Source organism: Drosophila mojavensis, unplaced genomic scaffold, assembly GCF_018153725.1.
Source record: "Drosophila mojavensis isolate 15081-1352.22 unplaced genomic scaffold, ASM1815372v1 contig_74, whole genome shotgun sequence".
Classification (NCBI taxonomy): domain Eukaryota; kingdom Metazoa; phylum Arthropoda; class Insecta; order Diptera; family Drosophilidae; genus Drosophila; species Drosophila mojavensis.
Window position 1 is genome coordinate 7,595,250 of NW_025318899.1, and position 24,519 is coordinate 7,619,768.

The 24,519-nt window shown below is 38.8% G+C and overlaps 2 protein-coding genes across 5 annotated transcripts; one reads left to right on the forward strand and one right to left on the reverse strand.

Moving 5' to 3' along the window:
- Positions 1 to 3,022: 3,022 nt before the first annotated feature.
- LOC6581722 (integral membrane protein GPR155) lies at positions 3,023 to 12,376 on the reverse strand. 4 transcript variants are annotated; one of them, XM_015162004.3, is made up of 13 exons: positions 12,272 to 12,376; positions 11,670 to 11,996; positions 6,714 to 7,003; positions 6,170 to 6,650; positions 5,934 to 6,099; positions 5,630 to 5,869; positions 5,373 to 5,564; positions 5,157 to 5,310; positions 4,878 to 4,970; positions 4,494 to 4,815; positions 4,064 to 4,429; positions 3,875 to 4,000; positions 3,023 to 3,815 (listed from the first exon to the last, which is right to left on the reverse strand). In XM_015162004.3, the coding sequence occupies exons 2-13, from the start codon at positions 11,846 to 11,848 to the stop codon at positions 3,614 to 3,616; spliced, it is 2,811 nt and encodes a 936-aa protein (XP_015017490.1). In that variant the 5' UTR covers positions 11,849 to 11,996; positions 12,272 to 12,376; the 3' UTR covers positions 3,023 to 3,613. The 4 variants fall into 4 exon arrangements, with proteins under 4 accessions (XP_015017490.1, XP_015017489.1, XP_002007444.1 ...); XM_015162003.3 differs by having other exon boundaries at positions 12,155 to 12,328; XM_002007408.4 differs by having other exon boundaries at positions 4,902 to 4,970; positions 11,670 to 12,331.
- Positions 12,377 to 12,863: 487 nt separating this feature from the next.
- On the forward strand, positions 12,864 to 14,023 carry LOC6581723 (charged multivesicular body protein 5). Its single transcript, XM_002007409.4, has 4 exons — positions 12,864 to 13,034; positions 13,094 to 13,245; positions 13,311 to 13,707; positions 13,774 to 14,023. The coding sequence occupies exons 1-4, from the start codon at positions 12,966 to 12,968 to the stop codon at positions 13,834 to 13,836; spliced, it is 681 nt and encodes a 226-aa protein (XP_002007445.1). The 5' UTR covers positions 12,864 to 12,965; the 3' UTR covers positions 13,837 to 14,023.
- Positions 14,024 to 24,519: the final 10,496 nt, after the last annotated feature.

Below are 24,519 nucleotides of genomic sequence, written 5' to 3' on the forward strand. Positions count from 1 at the left end.
GAAATTTTTCGGTGAATCGTGCGCGCGGCTTTTGATTCGGAAATTTTTTTCCGCACATTTAAGAATGCAATTATGAAACAAATAGCTATTGCAAGCAATCAATACACACACACACACACACTCACTCTCTCACACACAGAGTGTGTGCGAAATGCTTGAGTTAAGATCAAAGAGGCGCATACGAAATGCATTCTAAATGCGATATTAGCCGTAAAGCGAAACGGAAGTGAGCAACACGACGCCGTCGCTGACGTCGACGGCGCTGCCGTCAAGCAGCGACGCAAGCAGCGCCGGCACAGCGCTGTCTGCAGTCAGCGGCTTCAATTTGTTGACAATGCGGCGAATGCGCAATGTGTAATTTAATTGCGAGTTCGCAGCCTAACGCACACACACACACACATACACACAGACAAGGGTTTATGTACACACACCCACACACACAGACACACGCACACATGCTGCCAATCAATTGTTGGCCCTCACAATATGCTTCACATTCGTCGACTTTTGCTGATAATAAATTCAAAGACCGTCAGATGCTGGTCCCTATGAAGAGGCTGTCCTGCAGCTTGAAGGACGTCATGCCGTGACTATTTTTAGCTAATTTGTCCAAACACACACCCACCACACACACATACACACAGACAGAGACAGATAGTGAATAACAAAAAGGCAAACACGAACTTTGACTTAAGGCCCAGTAAAAGTTTTTGCGTAATATATTCCAGTGAATTCAGTCTATCCCTCGATGTCCTGTTGGCTATCCGTTAATTGAAAGCTTACAGAGCGCCGGCCTCATAATTTTTCGTTTGCCTTTTTGAGGGCACATAAAAATTGCATTTATATACACTATATACTACATACTATATACTATGTATATAGATATATATACATATATATATATACATCTTCTCTTCTTTGACAGAGCAGTTGACTGACCTGCGACTCTTGACTCGTTGCCTGTGGCTTGTGTTGGCCAAAATGGAATTCATAAATAATAACGTATTATTTGCTAGACCTTTTCATTTATTAGCTTAGCACCCTAAAGTCACTGATTAATGGTAAAGCAGCGTTTGAGCCAGCCCACGCGATGCCTGACTGCCAGTCCAATTGCCAACATCCTCTTGTCATATTTGACAAGCACTTTTCAAATGTGAGTTGGGATAATGCTGCCCCTAAGTCCTCTAAAAGCTCTAGTCCCATTTCCAAGAATAATTCAAATAGTAATATGTCTATATATATCTGTATATGGTCAAGTCTTACAATCGAAGTACTCATATAATTTTTATATCTGTATTTACCCACATATTCCGTATTGACTTTGTAAATCTTCTGACTCATTGGCAAACCCCACTTAAGCTGCTTGCACAATTGTATTTGGCCTGCAAATAAGATAGATATAGCTCCACATTCTTTCCACTGACTCCGTAGTGCCTGCAAGTTTTGATGAAATATTTGTGCAGTGTCCCATGTTATATAGGGAATGATTTGAGGAATATTAAAGAAACCTGTATAAAACATTATTATAAATATGTAATTTTTCTTTTAAAGAAGACTTATAATTTATTCTTTTCTCAGTAGTACTCTACTTTTTTTACTTTACTTACTGCTTTACTCATATCTGATAGTTTCCTTCAATATTTTATTCTACGAAATTCTAAAGAAATTTAATTATTCAAAGTCAGCAACTATGAAGAATTATATACTAAATCGAGTCAGTTCTACGAACTTGTCGCGCATAAATCGTATTAGCAGCACTTTACGAAAAAAAAATTGTTATTTACAAAGGTCCAGAAATAGGTTGATGGAATCGTGAAACAAGTGCTCAAGTAGAATATAATATTAGATCATTTTTGATATACTTCTCAATATTTGGTAAATTTAAAAAATGTTTTCATAATAAAAGACCAAATATAGATGCCCTGTTATACACTTTCCTATCTGAAATGTCAAGGTCAATGCAATTTTTATTTTATATGTTATTTATTTAGTTCTTTTTTTGTTAACTTATCTTATTTGCTTTAAGTTGTCATTAAAGTTTACGAGCTTGCAATCTTCGCAGATGATAACACACTCGCTCGAGTAACATTTTTTGGGGTAGTCCCAATTGCATGAGCTATGCATGAAAAGTAAATATGTGTGTGTATATGAATGCATAGACATATGAATATATATACATTCAGACATATGTAAATGCGTTCATAATTTTCTAGCTAGATGCCGATGCTGTTCCAAGAATTGTGCAGCTCGGCAAGCTTGAGGAAACTTAAAAGTGGGTGCTGCTCGGTCATGCATCAATGTCTTACAATTGGCTGGCTGGATGGCTGGCTGGGTGGGTGCCTGACTGCAGTTGTTTATGCCGAGTGCATACTGTGACGTGAATTGCATACGAAGTGCAGTCCATTCAAACGGAAGCTGCGCCAACAATTGGCCGTAGGCGCAGAGCCACCCAGTGGCTGCACAGTGGTTCACATATTTGCAAGCAACTATTTAGCATAACAAACAAATAAGAATGTTTATTGTATTGGCACCTTAAAAAGGCACGCAGCCAAAATTAAAAACAAAACATATAAAACAAAGAAGCAGTCAACAAGAAGTAAAAAAAAGATTACCAAGTTTTAAATATCAAAACATTGAGACATCATCCGCGGCATTTTAATGGCTCAATAAGTCGTCTCTCTCTCTCTCTGTCTATCTGTCTCTCGGCTCACAATTAACATTTTATCAATAGAGGCTCCCAAAACGTAGCGCTCGTTCCATTAAAACGGGCCGGAATTAAAGTCAATTGGAATTACAAACACGAAAATTGTTCAACGCGTGCAAAGCCAAAAGCGAAATGAAACAAAAACAACAAGAAAATAAATTTAAAATTATAGAGCCCACAAGATGTTGATATAACTATAGATAAACAGACTGTAGCTATACACATATATATATATATGTATAAGTAAAATTCAAATGACTTAAATAAAACCGAAGCTGAAATCGAAAGAATTTTAAAAACGAATGCGACACAATTGCATTTGTAATTTGTTTTCGATGTGTATATATATAGTAGATATATATATATATATATATAAATTTATTGATGCGTATGTATTTAGCATACAAGATAGGATATAGGCATTTGCTTTTAGTTATAGCTCGATATGGGCATTCACACACGTTTTATGCACAGTTGCTTGTGACAGAAGCTTCGTTAAATTTGCAAATTTGATTAATTATAGGTATATATAGTATATTTGCTAAATTATTGCACTATAGCTTGAGCTTTTGCTCCTAAATTAACTAACTACTTATTGTATAAACAAATGTGTCAAAGCATATTTATAGTTTGTATAAATAGACAATAAACATTTTCCCTATGCAAAGGCACAAACAAACACCCACTCACGCACACACATACACACACACACACACGGATACACACACACTAATCGATGGCTGTCTGTAGTGGTGTGTACGTGTGTGTGTGTGTGTTTGCTGTGTGTGCGTGCGTATGTGTGATGTGCATACCCGCTAGCGTACAATCACAGCACACGAATAACACGATTCTCACTTAATCATAACAGAAACGAACTTAACATTTGGCGTCGTTGCATTCTCATGTCGTCTAGATGCGACTGCAGAAGTTGTAAAGCAATTGCTTATCCTCGAAATGATAAACGTTGTTAATGTGTCGCAGTACACGACCGTCGACCAGATGTCGTGCATAATGCACAGCCTCAATGCGATCCTTCGAGAGGCCCACCTCGATGAGCCAGCTAACGAATTCGCTGCCATAGAATACCTTGCGGTAAACACGAATGCGCCATCTGTTGGGGAATACCAGAAATTGTATAAACATAGTCAAGCAATAAGCCAGAGAACTAACCGTCTATCCTTGGCAATGTCCTTCTTGCAGTTCTCCAAGTGATGATTGCGAAATTGCTCGCATATCTGCTTTGTCTCCGGCCGTAGAGTGGACCAGTGAGGTAGACTGACGACATTGGCGCCATACCTAAAATGGAATTGCATCAATACATCAATACTACTTCAATTCAATATTCATCTGAATACTAACCAAAGTTTACGCCAGAATTTGATCAGCGGCATTAGCAGCTCGCCTGTGTCGCTTATAAACACAGCGAGCACAATTAATCCCTGGCCAAAGTTGAGGAACGCATCCAGAAAACTTAGCTCCAAATAGATGCCCGACATGCCCTCCATGACCAGCGTCCAAATGGACACGGCCAGGCCAACAAACATGGAGCAGAGCAGTATGATCAATAGAATGGTATGCTTCAGTGTCTGATGCTCATCGGAATCGCTCGTATGCTCCAATGGCTCCAGACCACTGCGCGTCTGCTCCTCATACCGTTCAATGATATTCTGACAGCTCTGGCGCGAGGTGCTCGGACCGCAGTTGTATGCACTGCTGCACATGTGGCTACAATAAAGGAAAGGTTTAATTATCCACTCTGATTAGATTTACAGATCAAGTTTATGCCTACGATTCTGTTGTTGGGGCACTATCAATCTTATCCAAATCCTTCATCACATTGCGCTGCCGGCTGCGATTTAGTAGATCTTCTATATCCATGACCACAGTGGATGCTGTTGTGGGCGTGGTTGCCGTCGAGGTGGAGCAACAGTTGCCATTGCCGGAGCCACAGCCACCATTCGCCCTGATCTCGGGCACAACAGTTGTGGTGATCATTTCATCATCGTCGGACGAGGAGGAATACGAAGTTGTGCGCAAGCTCTGCCGCAAGGGCGAGCGATCTGCATTAGCCAACAAATTGGCCGTTGATACAGTTGAATGCAAATCGGATGCTGTAGAGAATGGAGCTGATTAACTCGCTGTCAATTATTGTATTGTGATAGCAAAAGCATACCCGAATCCGGATTGGATAACTCACGCGAATAGGTCAGGTACTTTTCATAGCGCTTCTTATAACGTTGATGCAGCACGAGACAACCCACAGTAACTGTAAAATTTGATTCAATTAGATTTATGATAACAAAACTCTGTTGCTTATCTTAAGTTTTAGAATCAGATTGAAAACTTTGAATGCATCATTGTAAGCTTGTTTGGCAAGCTGTCTTAACGCGTCAAATATGCAAATTTCTCATCAGTTTTCTATTGAAATGGAGTCGTTGATGCTCCTACGCACCTATGAAGCACATCACGAGCAGAAAGACTGCAATTGCTGCCTGGGCATTGCCATATTGAAAGCTGGGATTCTGTTTCTCACTAGGCATGGATTTGGAATCGAAGGCGATTAGCAGACCAGAGATAAGAGCCGGCACGCCCCAAGCAAAGACGAGCTGCGCAGATATAAAGAAGTAAATAAGGGAGAGCACATTTCACTTATATTTAAACAGCTCACCATGTAGGGCCACAGCTTGAGCACAAAGCACAAGCTGCGACACTGCAAGAAGAGCAGCGTTATGGCCAATATAGCTGTCCATAAGCGCGAGCTGTAGGTGCCTATATTGAACAAAAAGAACTGCAGGTACAGAGGCCAGCGTTCCACGTGATCCAGCTTCGACCAGAGTATGACGCCAATGCAGCACATCAGCTGATAAAAGCGAAAAACAGTTGTTAAATATGTAAACGAGTATTCAAGTTTAACACAGTTTGCACCTGTGAGAGCACGAGGCAAGCTGTTATGCGTTGCGGCATGCGCTTAAAGCGCTTCGTCACTATCAGCAGCGCGAGCATCCAGCAACAGGCGGCGGCGCCTGCCACACTGATGTCAAAGGAGAAGGCATCCAGCTCGTGTAAATAGTCCAGAGGTTTTAGATTCGTCAGCGAAATCATCTTGGCGGATATGAACATCAGCGGCGCCGAGATAAACGTGCACAAGACCATGCTGCGAGCGATCTATAAAATATATAAAAATGTCAATTAAACATATACTTGTATGTATATCATTTGTTATGCTAACCAGTTCCACTTCCACATTGTATTGAGTAGCAATGACAAAGGCGCCCGGCGCCGCAGGAAAGGTGCCATAGAGAAAGCCAAAGGTGCTCAGCTCTGTGGTATCATTGAAGTTCTCGCCGGCCTGAATAATGTTCACAGTTTGGCGACAGACCAAAGGCAATACCAAACTGAAAGAGAAAAGAAGAGCCAAGAGGTAAGTTAGGCATATCCAATTACACTATTTAAGCAACAGCTTACATCTTAACCAGTATGAGCACGCTTGGCAGCAGCAGACCCATGCCCATTGTCTTGCGTTCCGTTCCGGTGCCGCCGCCCAAAATCTTGAGGCCCAGCAAAAACAAAGCCGTCGCCGAGAAACTCTGTCCGAACACCCGCAGCACGCTAGCCACCACTTCGGGCAGTCCTTTGGGAAAGAGGAAACCAGCTGCAACGCCCAGCAGTGTCATCAGCAGCAAAGGATTGAAGAATAACGACTTGATGGTATTCCACACGAGTATCGTATGCTCGCCCAGGCAACGGCGCTGCTTGCTAAGCTGCTCAGCGGGACAGGTTTCCGGGCAGAGGGGCGGATTACGGCTAACCTCCTTCTTGCTGTTGATAATCTTGCTAATCTCCAAGAGAACCAAGCCAATGGGATTGAGAATGGCCAGCGAAATGGGCGCCATTAGGTACAAATACGAAGCATACTCCGGGTGGACATCTTTATAAAGAGCCATAACTAAAAGCAAGCAAAGATTAAATAGATATTTGAGAGAGAGAGAGAGAGAGAGGGTGGTCTTACCTATGGGATATCCGATGGCAAAATCGTTGCTCTGCGTGCAGAAGATGGCCATTAGACCGGCACGCGCATAGTTCAAAGGTCGCGCCACGAGCAAACAAATGACCAAGACGGCAAAAAACACAATGGCCTTCGATATGAGCATGGCCAGCAGGAAGGTCCAGTTCACGGCTCTCCAGTTGAGCTCGACGAGAGAGAGAAAGATGAGCGACGGCAAGGCGAAGGTGCCCACAAATGTGGCCAATCCTTTGGTTTCCGCATTGCTGATGATCTTAAAGCGTCCCGCTATATAGCTGAGAGGAGAAAAGAGATGGGGAATGATTAGTGATTATAGCAATGATAATAAATGATAAATGAAATTAAATATATGTATTAATGATTATATGTAGATATAAAGTAGATGTGTTATGGTTTAGTCAGTCGTACCTGACTAGGAAATACCCTATTTCTATAACTCTAGATTTTTTCTATACATTTCTATATACGATATTTTTCAAATTGAATAATGTAGAGTCAACTTGTTGATTATCAGTTTAGGTGAGGAGGTATCCCAATGATTTTAAAAGCATTAAATACTTTAGTCAAATTGTTTTTTTTTTTTTTTTTTTTTTTTTTTTTATCAGGTTCTATACAATATTTTCTTGTCTTCATATAATTTATTTGTCACTAAGCAAATGATATAAATTATGTATTTGTACTGAACATTGGGCTGGTATATATATTTCAAATTTCAAGTATCTTTTGTGGTTTACGAGATCAACTTAACTAACTTATGTCTCCTTGTCTGCCCGTTTGTTATATATGCATTTCTGCCTTCACCATATATTTCCATGAAATCAATATACCCATTTAGCTATAATCAATTAGTGTAGGGTGTAAAGAAAAGGCAATATAATATATAGACTTAAGAGAAAGATTAAGCATCAGATTGAGCCACACCTCTTTAATAATGTTAAATGTGCGTGCATTTAAATGTATATATAATATAAATAGAGTATATACGCGGAACTTTCAAACATTTACATATATAAACAAGCCAACACGCAACAACAAAGTGAACAATATTAATATTATTAATAAAAACAAAACAAAAGGTGTAAAGACCAGTTTTGCATTTCAAAATCTTGTGAATGTTGCACTCAATTTGTTCCGCCCAACGAAAAACTCCCAGATATAAACATATATAACTGGAGTACTTCCCCACACACCACAAAAAAAAACCTGAGCTACTTCGCTGACCTCAACAACAATAAAAAATGTCTGCTTGGTGCGTGATTGCGATTTATAGCAACTCAATAAATGATTTCCCTCGTGTTGCCTGCTTGATATTTAACTAAAGTACATAAAATATATGTAATTCACCTGTCTTGTCACCTGTGTGTTGTAAGACAGAACTTTTTGCTGTTGCCATCAGCAAAGAAATGTTTAAACGAAACAAGCTTGACTGCAGTTAATCAATCAAAGGAAAGCTGGATAAATATAGATATTTAACTTTACGCTCTCCTGATTTTTTGTTAATTTTAAATAAATATACATTTATATTTAAACCATTTTTATGAAGGAAAATAATGTGTTAATTTATATTATATAACAAACACAGATGTCATGAAACAACGAGTGTTCTAGAAACAGGTGAAGGTCGTTTAATGAATAAATTACTAAACGTATACAGTGGAACCTGACTAATTGGAAAGTTTATATTTTACAATGTACAGTCAGTTAGGTACAGCCAAAAATGCCTATATACTATATCTATCCACGGATATGAAATATTTTAACACAAACAGTATACCCTATTAACCCACCCAATTAACAATGGGTATGCATAGTTGTAACTATATCTCATACATCTAACTATAATAACAACCATTTGAAATTAAATTAGCTGTTGTTCCAATTTCTAGATATGTTCTATTATCAAGTGTTCACGTGTTTGGAAGAATTTCGTTTTGCCTTTTCTATTAACAGTTGTGCCGCGTTTGTTGTTGTTGTTTGTTATTCATTGTATTTTTCGTGTGTTTGTTGTATAAACAAGTGTCAAAGCTGGCAAATGAGCTGGTAATGAATGGAAACATTCCGCTAAGTTTATAGACTTATGGAGCTTAACAAAAAGAGCTTCGCTTAATAGCAATATATTTCAGATTACAATAAATACAATTGCATTCAATATTTCGGCAGAAGAGCTTGTCATCTGCGACTCTTACAGCAAGTCACGTGCCTTGTGTCTAGATAAAACAAAAGCTGACTAATGAAGAAACTATCTCAACATTTCGAATTCTTGCTCTATATATTTAGTTAAACATAGAACAGCTGTTACGTTGATAACTATTTTTAGTACGAAATGTTTCATTTGTAGGTTCATATTTAAGGTATTTTCCATGCCAGCCTCACTTAAAGTATATTATTCATTATGGCCAGTTATTAGATGCGATTGAAATCCATGTGAACAATTAGTAAACATTACATAATTTGATTATTAGTATTTAAACTAAGGCAATTAAAGCTGAATTATAATTTGCTGTTATGCTTCGATCTTGCAATGTTATAAAATAGAATTATAAATTATTACTATTATTGTCATTGTTGTTGTTGATCAAACAGTAGCAGCTACGACGTACCGAGCTGTTGTTTATAAGGCACTCGCGTGCATCACCTATCTATCGGCACTTAAACTCGCTTAGCATGCATCTAAGCTAGCACTTGAAACATTGTAGTGTCTGTATTATCATAGGTACAGTGGGCACACGAAGTTTCGGTAATACTATAGCGGGCATTCATATAAGGATTGATATGTAATGCATAATCATCTAAAAATATTTTAAATTTATCAGCCATTATTGACTTTTCATTTATTATTATTTATTATCGTTGACTATTTATTACTAATTTATTGAATCATAATTTATTATGTATTGCTTATTGTTCATTCATGTTTACTACATTTTAATGAATCTATTATTTTTTTATTTACATAATAACTATCATCATTTATTAATATTTTCATTATTTACTGTCTACTATATAGTTTAAATTATTTTTATTTTCATCTTATTTGAAATATATATATTTGAAAATTACTTTATTTGCCTTCCTCTCTTCCTTATTGATAGCAAACGCTTTCATTAAAATAATCAGCTAAATTCAATAAGAAAGCTAGTCCAAGACAAAGGCAAAAACGTAAACTTACTTTCTCTTATCAGTCTCGCAAATAAGTTTATCAATTTCAAAGCATTTCTTATCTGTAAAGCCCAACTGTTAATTAGAATCAATATTATACATATGCATAGCTATATATATATAAATAGTTAACAAAACAGCTGGCTAGAGATAAGTTATTTAAATATACATATATGTGGAGATAGAAAAATTATTGAAAATTCAACAAACAATTATTGTAGTTAAGCTCGAAAAATCTATTTTCGAATACTTATCAACTGAACTTGTGAATAAATTCTGAATTGAATGTATCATGACAATTTAAGAACTTCTCTACAATCGAGTTACCACTGTATGTCTATACGTATGCATATGGTTTAAGCAAATGTATGCATGTATAACGCATAGGGTATATAGCCAGTATACGTAATTGCATTGTCAGTCGATTTTCGATTGCATAATTGTTAGTCGATTGCACCAATCGATTTTGATCAATTTTGCTTACAGCGAATATTGCAAGGTCATTTGTAATTGTCTATATATCCACACACTCACACACATATCTATATAGGCATACACATTGTTTATTTATCTATCGCACTCTCTAAACGTTTTACTTTCGCTTATTGCAATTTACTAATTGAATGCAAATATTTTGAAATTGCCTTTGGCAAAGCGCGAAATTCAAACTAGTATTAAAGTTTTTCTGTTGTTATTGTTGCACATTTTTAATTGTTGTTTATTTGCATATGGCTATATCTCAGATTGTATTTGAATAGTGCACGATTGGCAATTGGAAACGTTCACGCTTCTGTGCGTCCAAAAATTTGCAACAATTTATGGCCCACTTTTCCAGTGACATTTATTTGTTCTTATTAAAAAAAAAAAAAAAAAAAAAAAATAGCAAATAAATATAACTTGAATAAAATGAATGAATTAACATCTACTAAAAATACACAAATATTTATATAAATCTACACTGCAAACATTAATCAATTCAATTCGCTGATTCATTTTGGTATGCTAACTATGCACGGAAAGGGAATATTCCCACGCCTTATGCCAACGACCCGCATGACTAAGGGGAAAATATGCGGAATAAAACGTTTAAAAAAACCCACAGAAAATATGAATTTTAATAATAATAAGGAATGTATTCAGAATTAAATATTTATATTGAATTAAAAATATGCTTTGTTCAATCAGCTTGAAATACATGAAAGCTTTAGAAGAGCAAGGTCAAGCATTTTGGCACATATCTAATGAAGAGCGCAAAACGAAAGAGAGAAAGTAAACGCATTTGAGCACATTGTCTAACGCTTACTATCTAGAAGAGAAGTACACAGTAATTGATAGTGGACGCAATAAACTTTTTCTGGAATTTAGTGAGGAAAATATTTGTTTATATTTATTACGTTAAATACAAGTAATAATAATACAATTGTAAATAACAAATAATAATATCATCAATCTACTTTATCTAGCCAAAATCATTTCACCAGTAAAAATAACAATAGATTAGGACACTGTTAATGTCTCTCTTGTCGATGTTAGTTCAAGGAAATTAAAAGTTGGCATTTATATATGAATCGGAACCGGTCATTGAACGAGCGCGTGACAAACCAGATCACAACATCAAACTGCGCAAACTACACGTACAACGAAACAATACCAACAACAACAGCAGTTAACTGTTAATGTTGTGGGAAGCGCCCACGCAACATTCAGTCAAGGGTCAAGGTGCACAAAGTTTTGCAAATGTCAACCAAATGTGCGTGGGTCAAGTGTATTAGCCCAACTTACCCGCATATAATAATGCCAAAACATTGCACCAAAGCCGGATAGAAGTTGTCCATGGAGACGCCATCCTCAACGTGTGGCGTAGCAGTGCTGCCGCTGTCGACGTCGCTGTTGATCAAAGCAGTCTCTGTCACGTCTACAGCGCTGTCCCTTAATGCTTTATAATACATGGAGCTATCCATAATGCTGTTGGCAAATTCGTTCACTGGCTTACAGCAGCTTGCAACATGGTTGGGTAGGCGTGGCAGCCCTTTTAAACCAATTGACGCAGTGGCTGTGACGTCAATGGAACCCGCACGCTATGCGACGCCTCTGTGGCACTGGCTGTGGCTGTGCAAATATTGAATTTTCACAAAATTGAATTAACAATACTAACACAAACACACATATATATACATATATAGCATATGAGACAATTATTTTATAACGCAATTCACAGCGTTCTTGTGGGTTTATCTAGTATATATTAGATATTTAGCACAATTTACAGCTTTCATTTTTACGCGGTTAAAAACACCAATTAAACGTTTCTGTCGTGCTGCACTTCTCGCATTTTCAATGCATTTTTCACTTCCCCCGCTCTCCGACAGACAAACTTCGCTTACAGAAAATAATGCTGGAAGCTGCAGCAATCCGCTTTTATAGTAAAATTGCCTCGCAATATGTTCGCTCAAACGATTCACATCGCTGAGCGAACCAATGAACTCTTTGCTCTCTTGTGGTTCATTTTAATTTGAGCGGTGTTGTGCATCTAAATCGTTTCGTTATGCATTTGCTTGTTTAAATTCACTAATGAGGCCACATGGAATATAGAATACAATATAAAATATGTTATTTGCTAGTTTAATTTCAAACTATTGTATATCCACTTTCAATTGAACAACAATGCCCATCTCTATCACATAGCTGTTGTGTATACCTAGCGATGGCAACGAATCCCAATCGTTATTCAAAAATGTATACATAACAAGTGGTTTCATTTGATGCTAATAACAGGTGGTTTAATTAATCATAGTTACTTATATAGAAAGTATACAGTATAGGTATAATTTCAGAAATCTAACGAATCATGATTATTTAAAAAAATTATGTATATTAATTCTTGTACATTGCTACTTTCCAGGGCTGACACAAACTACCGATAAACTGTTGCATTCGATACACAAGTATCGATAGTATTATACTCAGCTGTTTATATTACGTGGGGAAGAAGAAGAAAAATTAGTCATCAAACAAAATTCAACGCAAAATTGTTAAATATTCATTAGAGTTTTTACAGAAGCTTACGCAGAGCACAAAATGAATCGACTTTTTGGACGTGGAAAGCCCAAGGAGCCCGGCCCAAGTCTAAATGACTGTATTAGTGGCGTAAGTAATTGTGTATCTATAAATGTGAATAAAGAAAAGCCTAATCAGCATTTTCATAGGTGGACGCGCGAGCAGCAAACATTGAAGAAAAGATTGCGAAATTGGAGACGGAGCTGCGCAAATATCGTGAACAAATGAGCAAAATGCGAGAATCCCCAGCCAAGAACTCCGTTAAACAAAGAGCGCTGCGTGTGCTCAAACAAAAGAAGGCGTAAGGCGTAATAAACTCTATGGCCGGGTTATTTTTGTACTCATTTTTATCTTTGCTTATTTTAGCTATGAGCAACAAGCTGAATCTCTACGCAATCAATCCTTCAATATGGAACAAGCCAACTATGCCGCCCAATCGCTCAAGGATACTCAAGCCACAGTGGCCGCCATGAAGGATGGTGTGAAGCAAATGAAGACGGAGTATAAGAAAATTAATATCGATCAAATTGAGGACATGCACGACGATATGGCGGACATGCTGGAGCAGGCTGACGAGGTGCAAGAGGCCATGGGACGCACCTATGGAATGCCCGAGGTGGACGACGATGATCTGCAGGCAGAGCTTGATGCATTGGGCGATGAAATGGCTTTGGATGATGACTCCAGCTACTTGGATGATGTTGTCAAGGCGCCCGAAGCGCCAGACAGAGAGCCAGGGGCCGATAGCGTTAAACCGGGCAAGGTAACAAAATTTAACAAAACTAGTTAAATTACATTAATACTAATGCAAGTTTGTTCTCCGTTGCAGAGCACCATTGAAACGGATGAATTTGGTCTGCCTAAGATTCCAACGTCCCTGAAGACAACATAAAAGCTGTTTTCTTATACATATATGTTCATATTAAAATTTAGAGGAAAAAAGATAAACAACCACGTTTCCATTTTCAGTTATTAATTACAAAAAATCGTTTAAGTTTATTTACACAATGCTATATATTTTTTGTATGCATTTCCGTTATGTTTTGAAAGTAAGCCTAATAAAAGGATTTGTACACCAACTCGCTCTTTTGCTGCGCTCTCTTTAGGCTGCATTTCATTTAGTATGGGTGCACGCTCTCTTAAGTGTAAATAAGTCAAACCGCACACACTTGCCGACTGTCTCTCTCACTCGCATACGCTCAGCGAGCGTGCTCACAAATACCAGCACAGCGACGTGCATGAAGGTAACTGAGCTTTGAAGTTCAGAGCATGAACTTGAGCGGCCGCGCGCGTGTCTCTGCCGCTGTGAATGTTTTCATATACATGTGCACATGCTTGTGGCTGTGTTTGTTGTGTGTCTCATTGCACTGCTGTGTGCAAAAATAACGCGTTCGCTTGCGTTTAGTCTTCATCTGACTGCTGTAACGGACGGTCGCAAAAATTCGAACTGAACAACACAGTCGATCACAGCAGCAGCAGCAACAGCTACAAATCTTGAAAAACCTTCGCTCACCCAAAACAAATCAAATCAAACGCAAAAACAAAGTAAAATAAAAAAAAGTTGCAATTGTAATTATAATTGCCACGCCCCCGCGGACAATCGAATCCTCGTAATGAAGTGCATCAAAATGCCTTACAAGTGAAACAACAAATCTGTATCTATCGCATATAGTGCGTGAGCGCGCGTGTGTGTGCGTGTGTGTGTCAAAGCTGATTCTGATACGGAATCAGCATTAGTATCTGCTGCATTCACTGCCAAAATGCCGAGAAAATTGAGAATTGGCAAAAGTCTTGTGTAATTGTATTTTGACCCACCCGCCACCCAACCACCCACCCAACAAGCAACAGCGGCCGCGATCCCTCACAGTGCCTAAAAGTGTTTTTGCCTTTGTTGTTGTTGCTGTTAATGTAGATTTTACATACACAAAATATACGCAATATTTACAATCGTTTCAATGCAAATATTTGCCCAGCAGCCATTTTCTGCTGCGAAGTAAAGTGCAACTGTTTTTAATCAAACTACAAACTGAAGCAACGGTAAACATAATGGATATACGCCAAATTGGATTACTATTATTGCAAATGGTAAGTCATTGAAGACATTGCGCATACGCAGCGTGCAACGATCTAGAATTTACTTAACTAATCGAAAACAGAGTTGCATTATCGATAAATAGCTAGAGTTAAAGTCGAATAGGAGACAGAGAGTAGCAAAGAGTGGGAGAGAGAGCGACAGATGGAGAGGGGCAGGAGATTTGGGGGTGGCTTTTGTGAACAAGTGCAAAAATGCAGGAAGCAAATCGCAATAGACAAACGCAAAAAAAAGCTTTCTATGCTCACATTTCGTCATCGCATCTGTGGGTATGTATATGTGTGTGCATGAAAGTTCAGGAAAAAATATCAGCAAATGTTAATTGATATATGTATGTGTGCATGTGTATAGTTACATACATATGCACATTAAAGTGCAACGGTGAATGGAATGAGTCAACTAATATAAAGAAAAAGAAGGAGAATTAGCCTGGGATATTATTAACAAATATCCCTCTCACTCACTCATGTGGGCAATTACTTGAAAGGAAATTTAGCAAACAGGGAGGAAATTTTGAATTTCTGAATAGGAAATTTAAATGGACGTTTTTTCATAAAAACGAAAGTAATTTCGTTAATGCTCAGTTCTAGCCATTATTTTAACGATGATTCATTGCTTTTTTGTCGAATATCGAACAATTTTGCAATCTGCTAACGTACATATGGACTATATTCCGCTTCTTCTTCCAATTCTTTATTTTCGACTACTGTTCAATTTGAACGTTTCTTTGCAACTGCTCGAATTACAGCGTTGGTCTTGGAGTCACAGCAAGAGCAATGTCCCACTTTTTCGGCTTCGAATATTACAATTTACCAATAATTAAAATTCGAGACAAAAGCGCTATAAAAAAATCTGCTAGCAACAGCGTAAATATTTTAGTAGTTTTAGTTTTTTTTTTTTTCTTATATTATTTATGCTTATATCGATTAAGTTTTGTTTTTGGCCAATAAATATTGGCTATGCAAATGATGGGTGCGACCTTCGACACAGAAAGAAAGAGCTAATTAATTAAGTTATCGGTTTGATTATCAATCAAGCAGCTGAGACTTAGATATAACAATATCGAGTTTTTATAACTGCGATACATAAACAGGCAACAGTAAGAAATTTGTTGTAATCTTGACTACTATCTCATGCTGGCCATGAATTGTAATCGCTACTTGTTTCTACTAAAATTATTCGATTCACAGCTTTCACTTTTTTAATATTTGCATTATATTTATTATTATTATTTATTAATTTTTAATTTAAATTGTCCATCTAGATTTACACAACTAATCTACCATATCTAATTCTCATCCCTTCCTCACCCAGCTCCCCTTAAAATTCTTACATTACTCGTGTGCCACCCAATCACATTCTACACACATGTCAAAGAATTCACCACGAAAAAGGAATTGACGAAAAAAAGCACTGACCAACCTCACAATCGATGTGAACATTTATTTGCCCGCCTTCCGCAAGCAGAAAATCCATCAAAAATTGAAATCAGACTTGGCAAAGGGCACTGTGAGAGTTTTTTTTGCCGTTTGTTTTGATTGTTACGATTGCCACTAGCCGATAAGGGTCGACTGCTTGTCCTGCTTCAACTATAACTCGGCTGCTCTTCCACTCTCCCGCTCTGACCTCTCTTTAATCAATTAGCGCCTTAGCCTATGGCTGCTTTTGATTTCGGTTTTAGTTTCGTTGCTCTTCTAATGCTCTAGCATAAGAGAGAGCGAGTGCGATCTAAGCGTTTACAAAGGCAATGAACGCGAGCGCGCATTTTGCGTTGCCTTTGTGTGCGCCTGTGTATATGTGTGTGTGTGTGTGTGTGTTCGCAAACACGCTGCTGTAAAGCTTTTGGCGTTTTCTTCCGATAACGGACACACACACAGACATACCATTGCGTCTGTATGTGTGCCTCGCGTCAGTTCGCGTCAGTTTTTCCTCCCCGGTGTCGCATGACCCTGGCCTGCTATTGAAGCTAGACACATTCGGAGGCCAATATAAAGCGCAACCATTCAAAATATATACTAAGCGCATGTTGCCGCCGATGTCGGCAACAAATGCACATGTGCATACACGCACACAAATACACTTGAGCCTGTGTGTGTGTGTGTGTGCCTGTTAGTGCATAGTGCAAAACCTTTTTGCAGTTGTAATTGTGCGAGCATTCGATACTTTTCTTATTATTGCATGTTGTTATTGTTGTTTTTGTTTTTGCTATGTCTATGTATGAGCTGAGGGCGGCGAGGCATTCATTGCAGCAATTGGAAAGCTGGAAGCAAGTGCAAGTGCAAGTGCGTTTACACATGTACTAAAATCTAAATACAGGGAAATCTTACTAAAGAGAATTGCGAGAGATGTTTGCTATATTGATTGAAGGACGAAAAGGAAAATACGAGAAGAATTCGAAAAATTCAGTTTGTTTTCTATAGATCTTGATTGAAGGACAAGAAGGAAAATACTAGAAATATTCTTATAATTAGTTTAAAATGACTGTATGCCATAGATCTTGATTGAATGATAAAAAAGAAAATACCATAAAAATAGAAATTAGCTAGCAAAATGGAGAAAAAAAATTTCGGGAAAATCGAAATATTAGGAACTTTTAAGAGAGCATTAGAAGATTATTGAAACGAACTCAAATAGAGCTGAATAACAAAAGCCTACAAAAATAGGGGGAACTTTTCGTTTGGCGACCTTTCACTGTGTATGAGATCAAATATCAAAATGGAATTGAAATATGCATAGTTATTTACGCATGTGCAGATTTTATGAATTTTTTGGCTATTAGTGATAATTCCCCTTTTGTTTAAAAATGAAAACCCGTTTCGGATAAGAAAAAACAGACAAACATCGAAAGAGAAACAGAACTTGCAGGGTCTCGCAGTTTTTTGATATAAGTATGTATTTTAGCTGAAGTGAAACATGTATTTCTGTTGGTCATTGATAATCGTAGAATCGTAGAGGTAATGCACCTCGAGAGGTAATTCCCCAGGCAAATAGCCACAGCTGTTTGTTACCCTGTCTAAATTGATAAGCACACAACGGTGCGTATACTTGATAAAGGGCAACCTTACAAATTATTACGCATACGCAACGTGTGTAGAAACGTATTAGAAGCCAGCGGCCTTCAGAGCTTCAGGCAGATGTATACGAAAACTAGTTCTAAAATTAATGAATATGTATTATACACTATATATATATGTATGTATGTATATGTAGGTAAGTTATTAAAAGTCATAGCAGACGCATCAAGTTAAAGTCGTTGAGAGTCACGTTTTTGGTTTTGTTGTAGGTCTGCGACCGTTAATTTTTCCATTTACAACGTTCTCTCATATGCCGTGTTTATTTTGTTTGCTGCTAAAAAGTTCACGTCCAACAACAAAATTATGAGAGGAAAAAAAGAAGCGTACGAAAAGCACATACTGCCAACTCAACGTAAAACTGCGAATCGCTTTTCAATTTTTATATCGTTTCGGTTTTTTTTTTTTTTTTTTTTTTGAAGCTGCTGCCCCCACTGTACAATAACAACAGCAACAACACAGGCAGCTCAACTCAACATTCGGCACATTGAGGTTCAAGGTAGCAACGAAACGGCGCTCGACAAGGCCAAGTGCAAACCGTGGCGTGTCTCAAGCTCTCGGCTCTTGATTATGCATGCTTTAGACACACACATGAAAATGTGCACAGATATATAACTGAATAATTATATTTATATACACATAAATAAATATGTATTTAGGCCCATAAAAGACAACAAGTGACATAGCACGTGCTTTAATACTTTACATAGCAGCCCAAAATAGACAGCTTTGAAAATACCCCATAATTTCCCAATAATAAATGACCTTTTCCCAGTAGTTCCCAAAGTGCAAAATAATTTGTTTTAAATACTCAAATTTGCAGCAAAATTAATTTAGAGGCTAGCAGTTGTATATACAATATTACCTAACTATTTAAATTAATTCGCTTCGATAGCTAAAAATCTCAAAACGAATAAAAAAAAGGTAATAAAACTGTCCGAAATCAATAAATACCCTGTAAACAGTAGCAGCGTTGTCAAGGCAGCAACTTAAGACAAAATCAAATGAGCGGCATAAAATTAACAGCTACTAAATTGCCCTACATAAATTAATTCCCAAAAAATTCCTTGAAGAGTAAAAGTTCTCCAGTTGCAACTGCCAGTCACAGAAAATGTCCAATATTCAAAAGAAATAAAACTGAACACAAGTTCTTTAAACACGACATAAGGCGCAATAAAATTTTTTTCTTTTTGGGGACTATTTGTTATGACACTTAGCGACGAATTTGGCAAGTCAAATAATTTGTAGATCAGGTTAAACTGTAAGTGAAGGTTAAAAATCAAATGAACTGCATAAACTTAGCTAACTGCTGCAAATTTAGTCGAAAATAAATTGATTCGGCATATCGACAAAAAGCTTTAACAGTAGTTCTTGAGTCGCAGTCGCCGTCGCAGTCGGCGGCTAAAGACACCAGAAAATCAAATTCACATTCACATTCAAATTCACGTTCAGTTTCGGTTTCAGCAAATGCCAGCAAGTCACACACCAACACACACACATGTTCACTCGGCGTGAGTAGCCGAAAAAATCATGACCTTCCGCAATGCCAGCAGCAACAGTTGCCGTTCGCCCTCTGTCGCTCTACCTCGCTCGCTTGCTCACACTGCGGCTGTGCCTTCGTGAGCGACGCTTTTGGTGAGCGCCGTGGCTAGCTTTTTGGCAATGCGTGAGCGCGTACACACACAGACACATATATACGCACACAGTCATACAGCAAAGAGTGCGCTGCTCGAAAATAAGGCCAAGGTTACTCACCTTGATTAAGACCGTATGAACGAACCGAACTAAAGCATAAAGAAACGTAGAGTAGAAGTCGCTGGGCAGGCCAAACAGAAGTCGGCAGCAACAGCAGCGGCAACAGCAGCCGCGGCAGCAGCAGCAGCAGGGTTTTTCGCTCTACTCTTCTTACTTTATTAATGCTTGTTGCTGTCGCTGTTGCCGCTGCTTAATGACCTTGCCCAAAAAGCTTCGAGCATAATAATTAACAACAACTCAAACTGGAGGCTAACTAAGCCGTAGAATAAAGCAGCGAAAACGAAACCGAAATTGATGGCTGCTTTGTTTTTGTAGTTGCTATTCTTGCTGTGTGGCTCTCCCTGTCTCTGTCTCTGTCGCGCCTGCTCCTCTGCTCCCACCACCGCCGGAAGCGTGGCACAGCATTGACAGAGTTCAACGCCAGGATCAGTGTCATTGCTTTAGCGCTGCGACGGTGACGGCGGCGTCTGCGGCTGCGTCAGCGTGCATTGACGCGGCCAACTGTGAGTGCGAGTACGTTCACTCGAACTTCATGCCCAAAATTCTGTCCTCTCGCTCTATCTGTCTCTGTCTCCCTCATGCTAAATGGAATTGTTATTTTTGTTCTGTAATAATCTAGAAATAAAATATAAATTTAATGTGATACGTTCATATATACATTACATATAATAATTAATTAAATTCATTTCAATTTGATGTGAAATTAAATTTTAAAAATTCATTTACTTTTACTCGAAGCATCTGTCGCATAGAACTGTAAATTGCCGCTTAACGTTTGAGTAGCACTGCAACGCATGTCAAACTGCTACACGCGCCGCACTTAATGCCGCCCCAAGGCTTTTATAGTTTGAGCTGCATTGATCAAATCGCGCGCCTATCTCAATAGCCCCCAAATGCGGCAGCGCTTATAGCACACTATTATCGCACACACGCACACTACTACACAAACAACTACAACTACAACTAAACAACAACAGTCACAACAACAAAACAAATTTAGCCTTAGTTGAGGTCTTGCCATGCACCTCGAAATCGCAAATGCAATAACAATAAAAACTTACATCAAATGCACATGCAAAAATGCAACAGCAATAGCAAGTCTGAGCAGTGCAGCAAGAGCAAAACAACTCCCGCGCTTTTGTTTTAGTGTTTGTATTTGTGTTTGTATGATATCAGAGCGAGAGTGCGAGAGAGCATGGAGAGCTGCAGCTCGTGCTGTTTCTCTTTTGGTACTACTACACACGCACACAATGCTATATTTAGTTCAATGAAATTGCGCTGCTGCAGCTCTTTGCCACGTTTGCTCTTATATCAAAAGCGCAGCTCTCTTGACTGGCGCGTGCTCTCACTTGCTCTCGCTCTCTGTGTTGCTTTGTTTTTGTTTTGCTGGCTGGCAGCTAGTGCAATGACTACGCTGCGAACGACTCGGACTCGCTAATGATGTTGCCGTTGCTGCTCTGCGAATGATGATGATGATGGTTATCGAAGGTCTTTCACCCGAACTCGGTCATTGGCGTACATTTGTGTGCTGCTGCTGCTGCTGCTGCTGCGGCTGCGGCTGGTGGTGCTGCCTTTGCCTGCTGCTGCTGCTGCGCTGTCTCAGCTGACGCTGCTGCTCGCAAATCCAGAGCTTTTCAAAGTGTACATGTCGCAATTTCTTAAGAAAGTTCAATTACCCCAAACAATCAGATTTACTGTCTGTTTTTTGATGCATACACTCGACGTCAACGTCGACGGCGACGCAGAAGCTGGCTGCGACGCTGTTCGTTCATTTGCTTCATTCGCTGCTCTGTTACTACATTTTGTTATTGTTGCTGCCTCCGCTGCCGCTGCCGTTGCCTCTACGGCTGCTGCTGTTGCAGTTTTCTAATGTTGCCTGGCATGTTGGGCATGGGCATGGTTGGAGGCTTGAGGCTCAGCCAGTTTTATGGCCCTGTCCAGAGTGCGGGGCATCTTCAAATGTTTGCTGCACGCGACTCCCTGCTGTTGCTGCTGCTGCGCTGCTGCGGCTGTTGTTGTTGTTGTTGTTGTTTTTGTTGCTGCTGATGATGTTTATTTGCGGCGCGCTGCATTCAATGTGAAATTTCGTTTGTTTTATGTCCTGCAGCATAGACATTTGCATTCGCTTTTAGTTTTACATTTATTTTTTAGGCCTTTTTGGGCTTATCGAAATGACAATCGAAATGGCGGCGAATTCATAATCTCAGCGAGAGCTGAGCGCGCACACTTTCGCTTAGTGTGAAAGAGAAGGGTAAAGAGGCGAGGCAGGGGGTGGCTGTGCTGTGAACTTTGAACCTAGAGAATTTGAATTAAATTTACTTCGATAGTTACACCTAAAGAAAAACTAAACAAAAGTATTTATAAAATTAAAGATATGTAAAAATAAAATTACATACATACAAATAATAATACAAATATGATAAGAATATATAATTGTATATGTTTATTGTTATTAAATGTGCAAATATATTTTTTATTGATATATTTTTTGTATATTTTGAAATATTTCTTTAATTTATTTCTTAACTATTAAATTATTTTATAGTTTTTAATTTTATTTGCATATATATATTTTACTTAATTTTCCTCAACTTCTTTTGCTCTTTTTCTCAAAGCTCGCTTAAATTTCATTTATGGCGCTGTAATTTTGTACCTTTATTTTCTTTTACATCAATTTCAAGTTTAGCCGAAAATATTGCAAATGTTTGCCACCTCCTCCTTTTCGTCCTCCTACTCTTACATACCCTTCTGCCCCTCTCCCTCTCTCTTTCACTTGCTCACACTCCCTCTTCCAGCTGCTGCTGCTCTTGTTGCAGTTGCTTCCATCGACAGTTGCAACTTTCAAACAAGTTTAGTACTTTCAGCCTCAGCTCAGCTTCAGCCTCAGTCGCAGCCTTAGCCGCAGCTCCGTTTCCAGCTTCGAGCTTTGACTGCATCGTTAGCCTGGCCACTGGCCAAGTGCATTGTATTTGTATCCGGGGCGGCCGTCGCACTGTCTGCTGCCCTCAGCCCGCTGCTCAGCTTTGTCAGACGCCTCGACCGCCAGGAATTTGAGTGCAATTGCAAGTCTCTTGTCTGTTGTCTGTTGCGTTTTTGATTTATATACCATCTTTTATTATTAATATTTTTATTATTATTGGCCGCCGAAAGCTTTCGTTATATATATTATTTTCATATTTTGCTTTATTCATATTTTTATTGCTGTCAATAGGAAAACTTGCTTGAGTTGCACTAAAAAAAAGTGAAAACTGTGCATGCAAATCGCTGAATATGAAATGCATAAATTGCACTCAAAAATTGAGTCATTCGGATTGAGTTGCCGCTGCACATTTTTGTTTTGTTTGTATCGCTTTTTGTTTTATTTTTCGCTCTGCTTTTTGTTTTTATTTTGGTTTTTTTGGGGTGCATTAAACGGCAAATTGTTTCGTGGGATCAACACACACACACACAGACGCATAAAGTGCGTTGATCTCATGACGCAGCTGCAGCGTCAGCGCTAGCAGCAAGCAGCGAGCAGAGAGGCTTTTATTTAAGTTTACAAAAGTGAATGAATTGCTGACTCTACGCAGCGCTCGCTGCTCGCTGCTCTCTGCTTGCGTAGGCGTAAGCGTAAGCGTAGCAACGGCTGGCCCTGTGCTCCACGTTGCGTGCGGCATGGAAATAGCTCAATATGAGTAACAATTAATAAATAATTAATTAGTCAGGCCATCAGCCGTTTGAGTCATTGCCAAAATTCGGGCAGGCAGTTCAGTCTGCGGCACAAGGCTGTAACACTCACTCACTCATTCACTCCACATCGCATCACTTCACCTCACTTCATTTCGCTTTACACTCATTTCACTTCACTCAACGCGAAAGCAAAAGCAAAACAAAAATTTGCCAGCCGTTGCTGTTGGATTTTTGTTGCTCTTCGCTGCGCCGCCGCCTCACAATGCATTTGTATGCGTCTCCATGTTGTATGTATGTGTGTGTATGTGCATGTTTGTGAGCTCTTGCATGTGTGCGTTCGTCTGTGTACGTGTGAACTCTGCTTTTGACCGACGGAGGCAATGTTGTTCGTTGACCTTTCCCAAGTGCTGTTGCTGCTGCCGCTGCTGCTGCTGCCGTTGCTGCTGCTGCTGCTGCGGCGTTGTTGTTGCTGTCATGAAAGGAGCGCGAAGTGCGAATGCGCATCGTAAGTTGTGGGCGCACGGCGAATTGCCGCTGGTGCAGCTTACGCAGCAGCGTCAATTGTTGTTGGCTTTTGTTTCATATTTCGGCAAAAGTTTCCTTGGTCATTAAACTCTTTTTTAATGCAACGACCTTCCATGCGATCGACGGCACGAATATCAATTGGTGTACTTCTTACTGTTGTTGTTGTTGCTCTTGCTGTTGTTTTATTTGGAAGAAGTTTATCGCGTTATTGAAATTAAATTCGCCGTGGGCTAGGTTATTATGTTAGTGCCTTGAATGTGAGCAGTGAACCTGAGTGACAACGCACACTCATACAACCGTGTGTGTATGCAGAGCGACAGGTTGAAGGTTCACATATTGAACTTTTTAAAGCATGGTCAAACTAAAAACATTCATACTCCAAATACAGTTAAATACATTATATTGAGAGATAGGCAAATTGACATTGCCAATTACCTCATTCACAATAACTTTTAGTTTTTAA

Excerpts from the sequence above, each read along its gene's own strand:
- LOC6581723 (XM_002007409.4), top strand. The coding sequence starts at position 12,966 with ATGAATCGACTTTTTGGACGTGGAAAGCCCAAGGAGCCCGGCCCAAGT. Across the intron at positions 13,035-13,093 it reads TAAATGACTGTATTAGTGGC|GTGGACGCGCGAGCAGCAAA; the intron begins GTAAGTAATTGT and ends GCATTTTCATAG. Across the intron at positions 13,708-13,773 it reads ATAGCGTTAAACCGGGCAAG|AGCACCATTGAAACGGATGA; the intron begins GTAACAAAATTT and ends TCTCCGTTGCAG.
- LOC6581722 (XM_015162004.3), bottom strand. The coding sequence starts at position 11,848 with ATGGATAGCTCCATGTATTATAAAGCATTAAGGGACAGCGCTGTAGAC. Across the intron at positions 7,004-11,669 it reads TTTGGCATTATTATATGCGG|CTATATAGCGGGACGCTTTA; the intron begins GTAAGTTGGGCT and ends TTCTCCTCTCAG. Across the intron at positions 5,311-5,372 it reads TCAAGCTGTGGCCCTACATG|CTCGTCTTTGCTTGGGGCGT; the intron begins GTGAGCTGTTTA and ends ATATCTGCGCAG.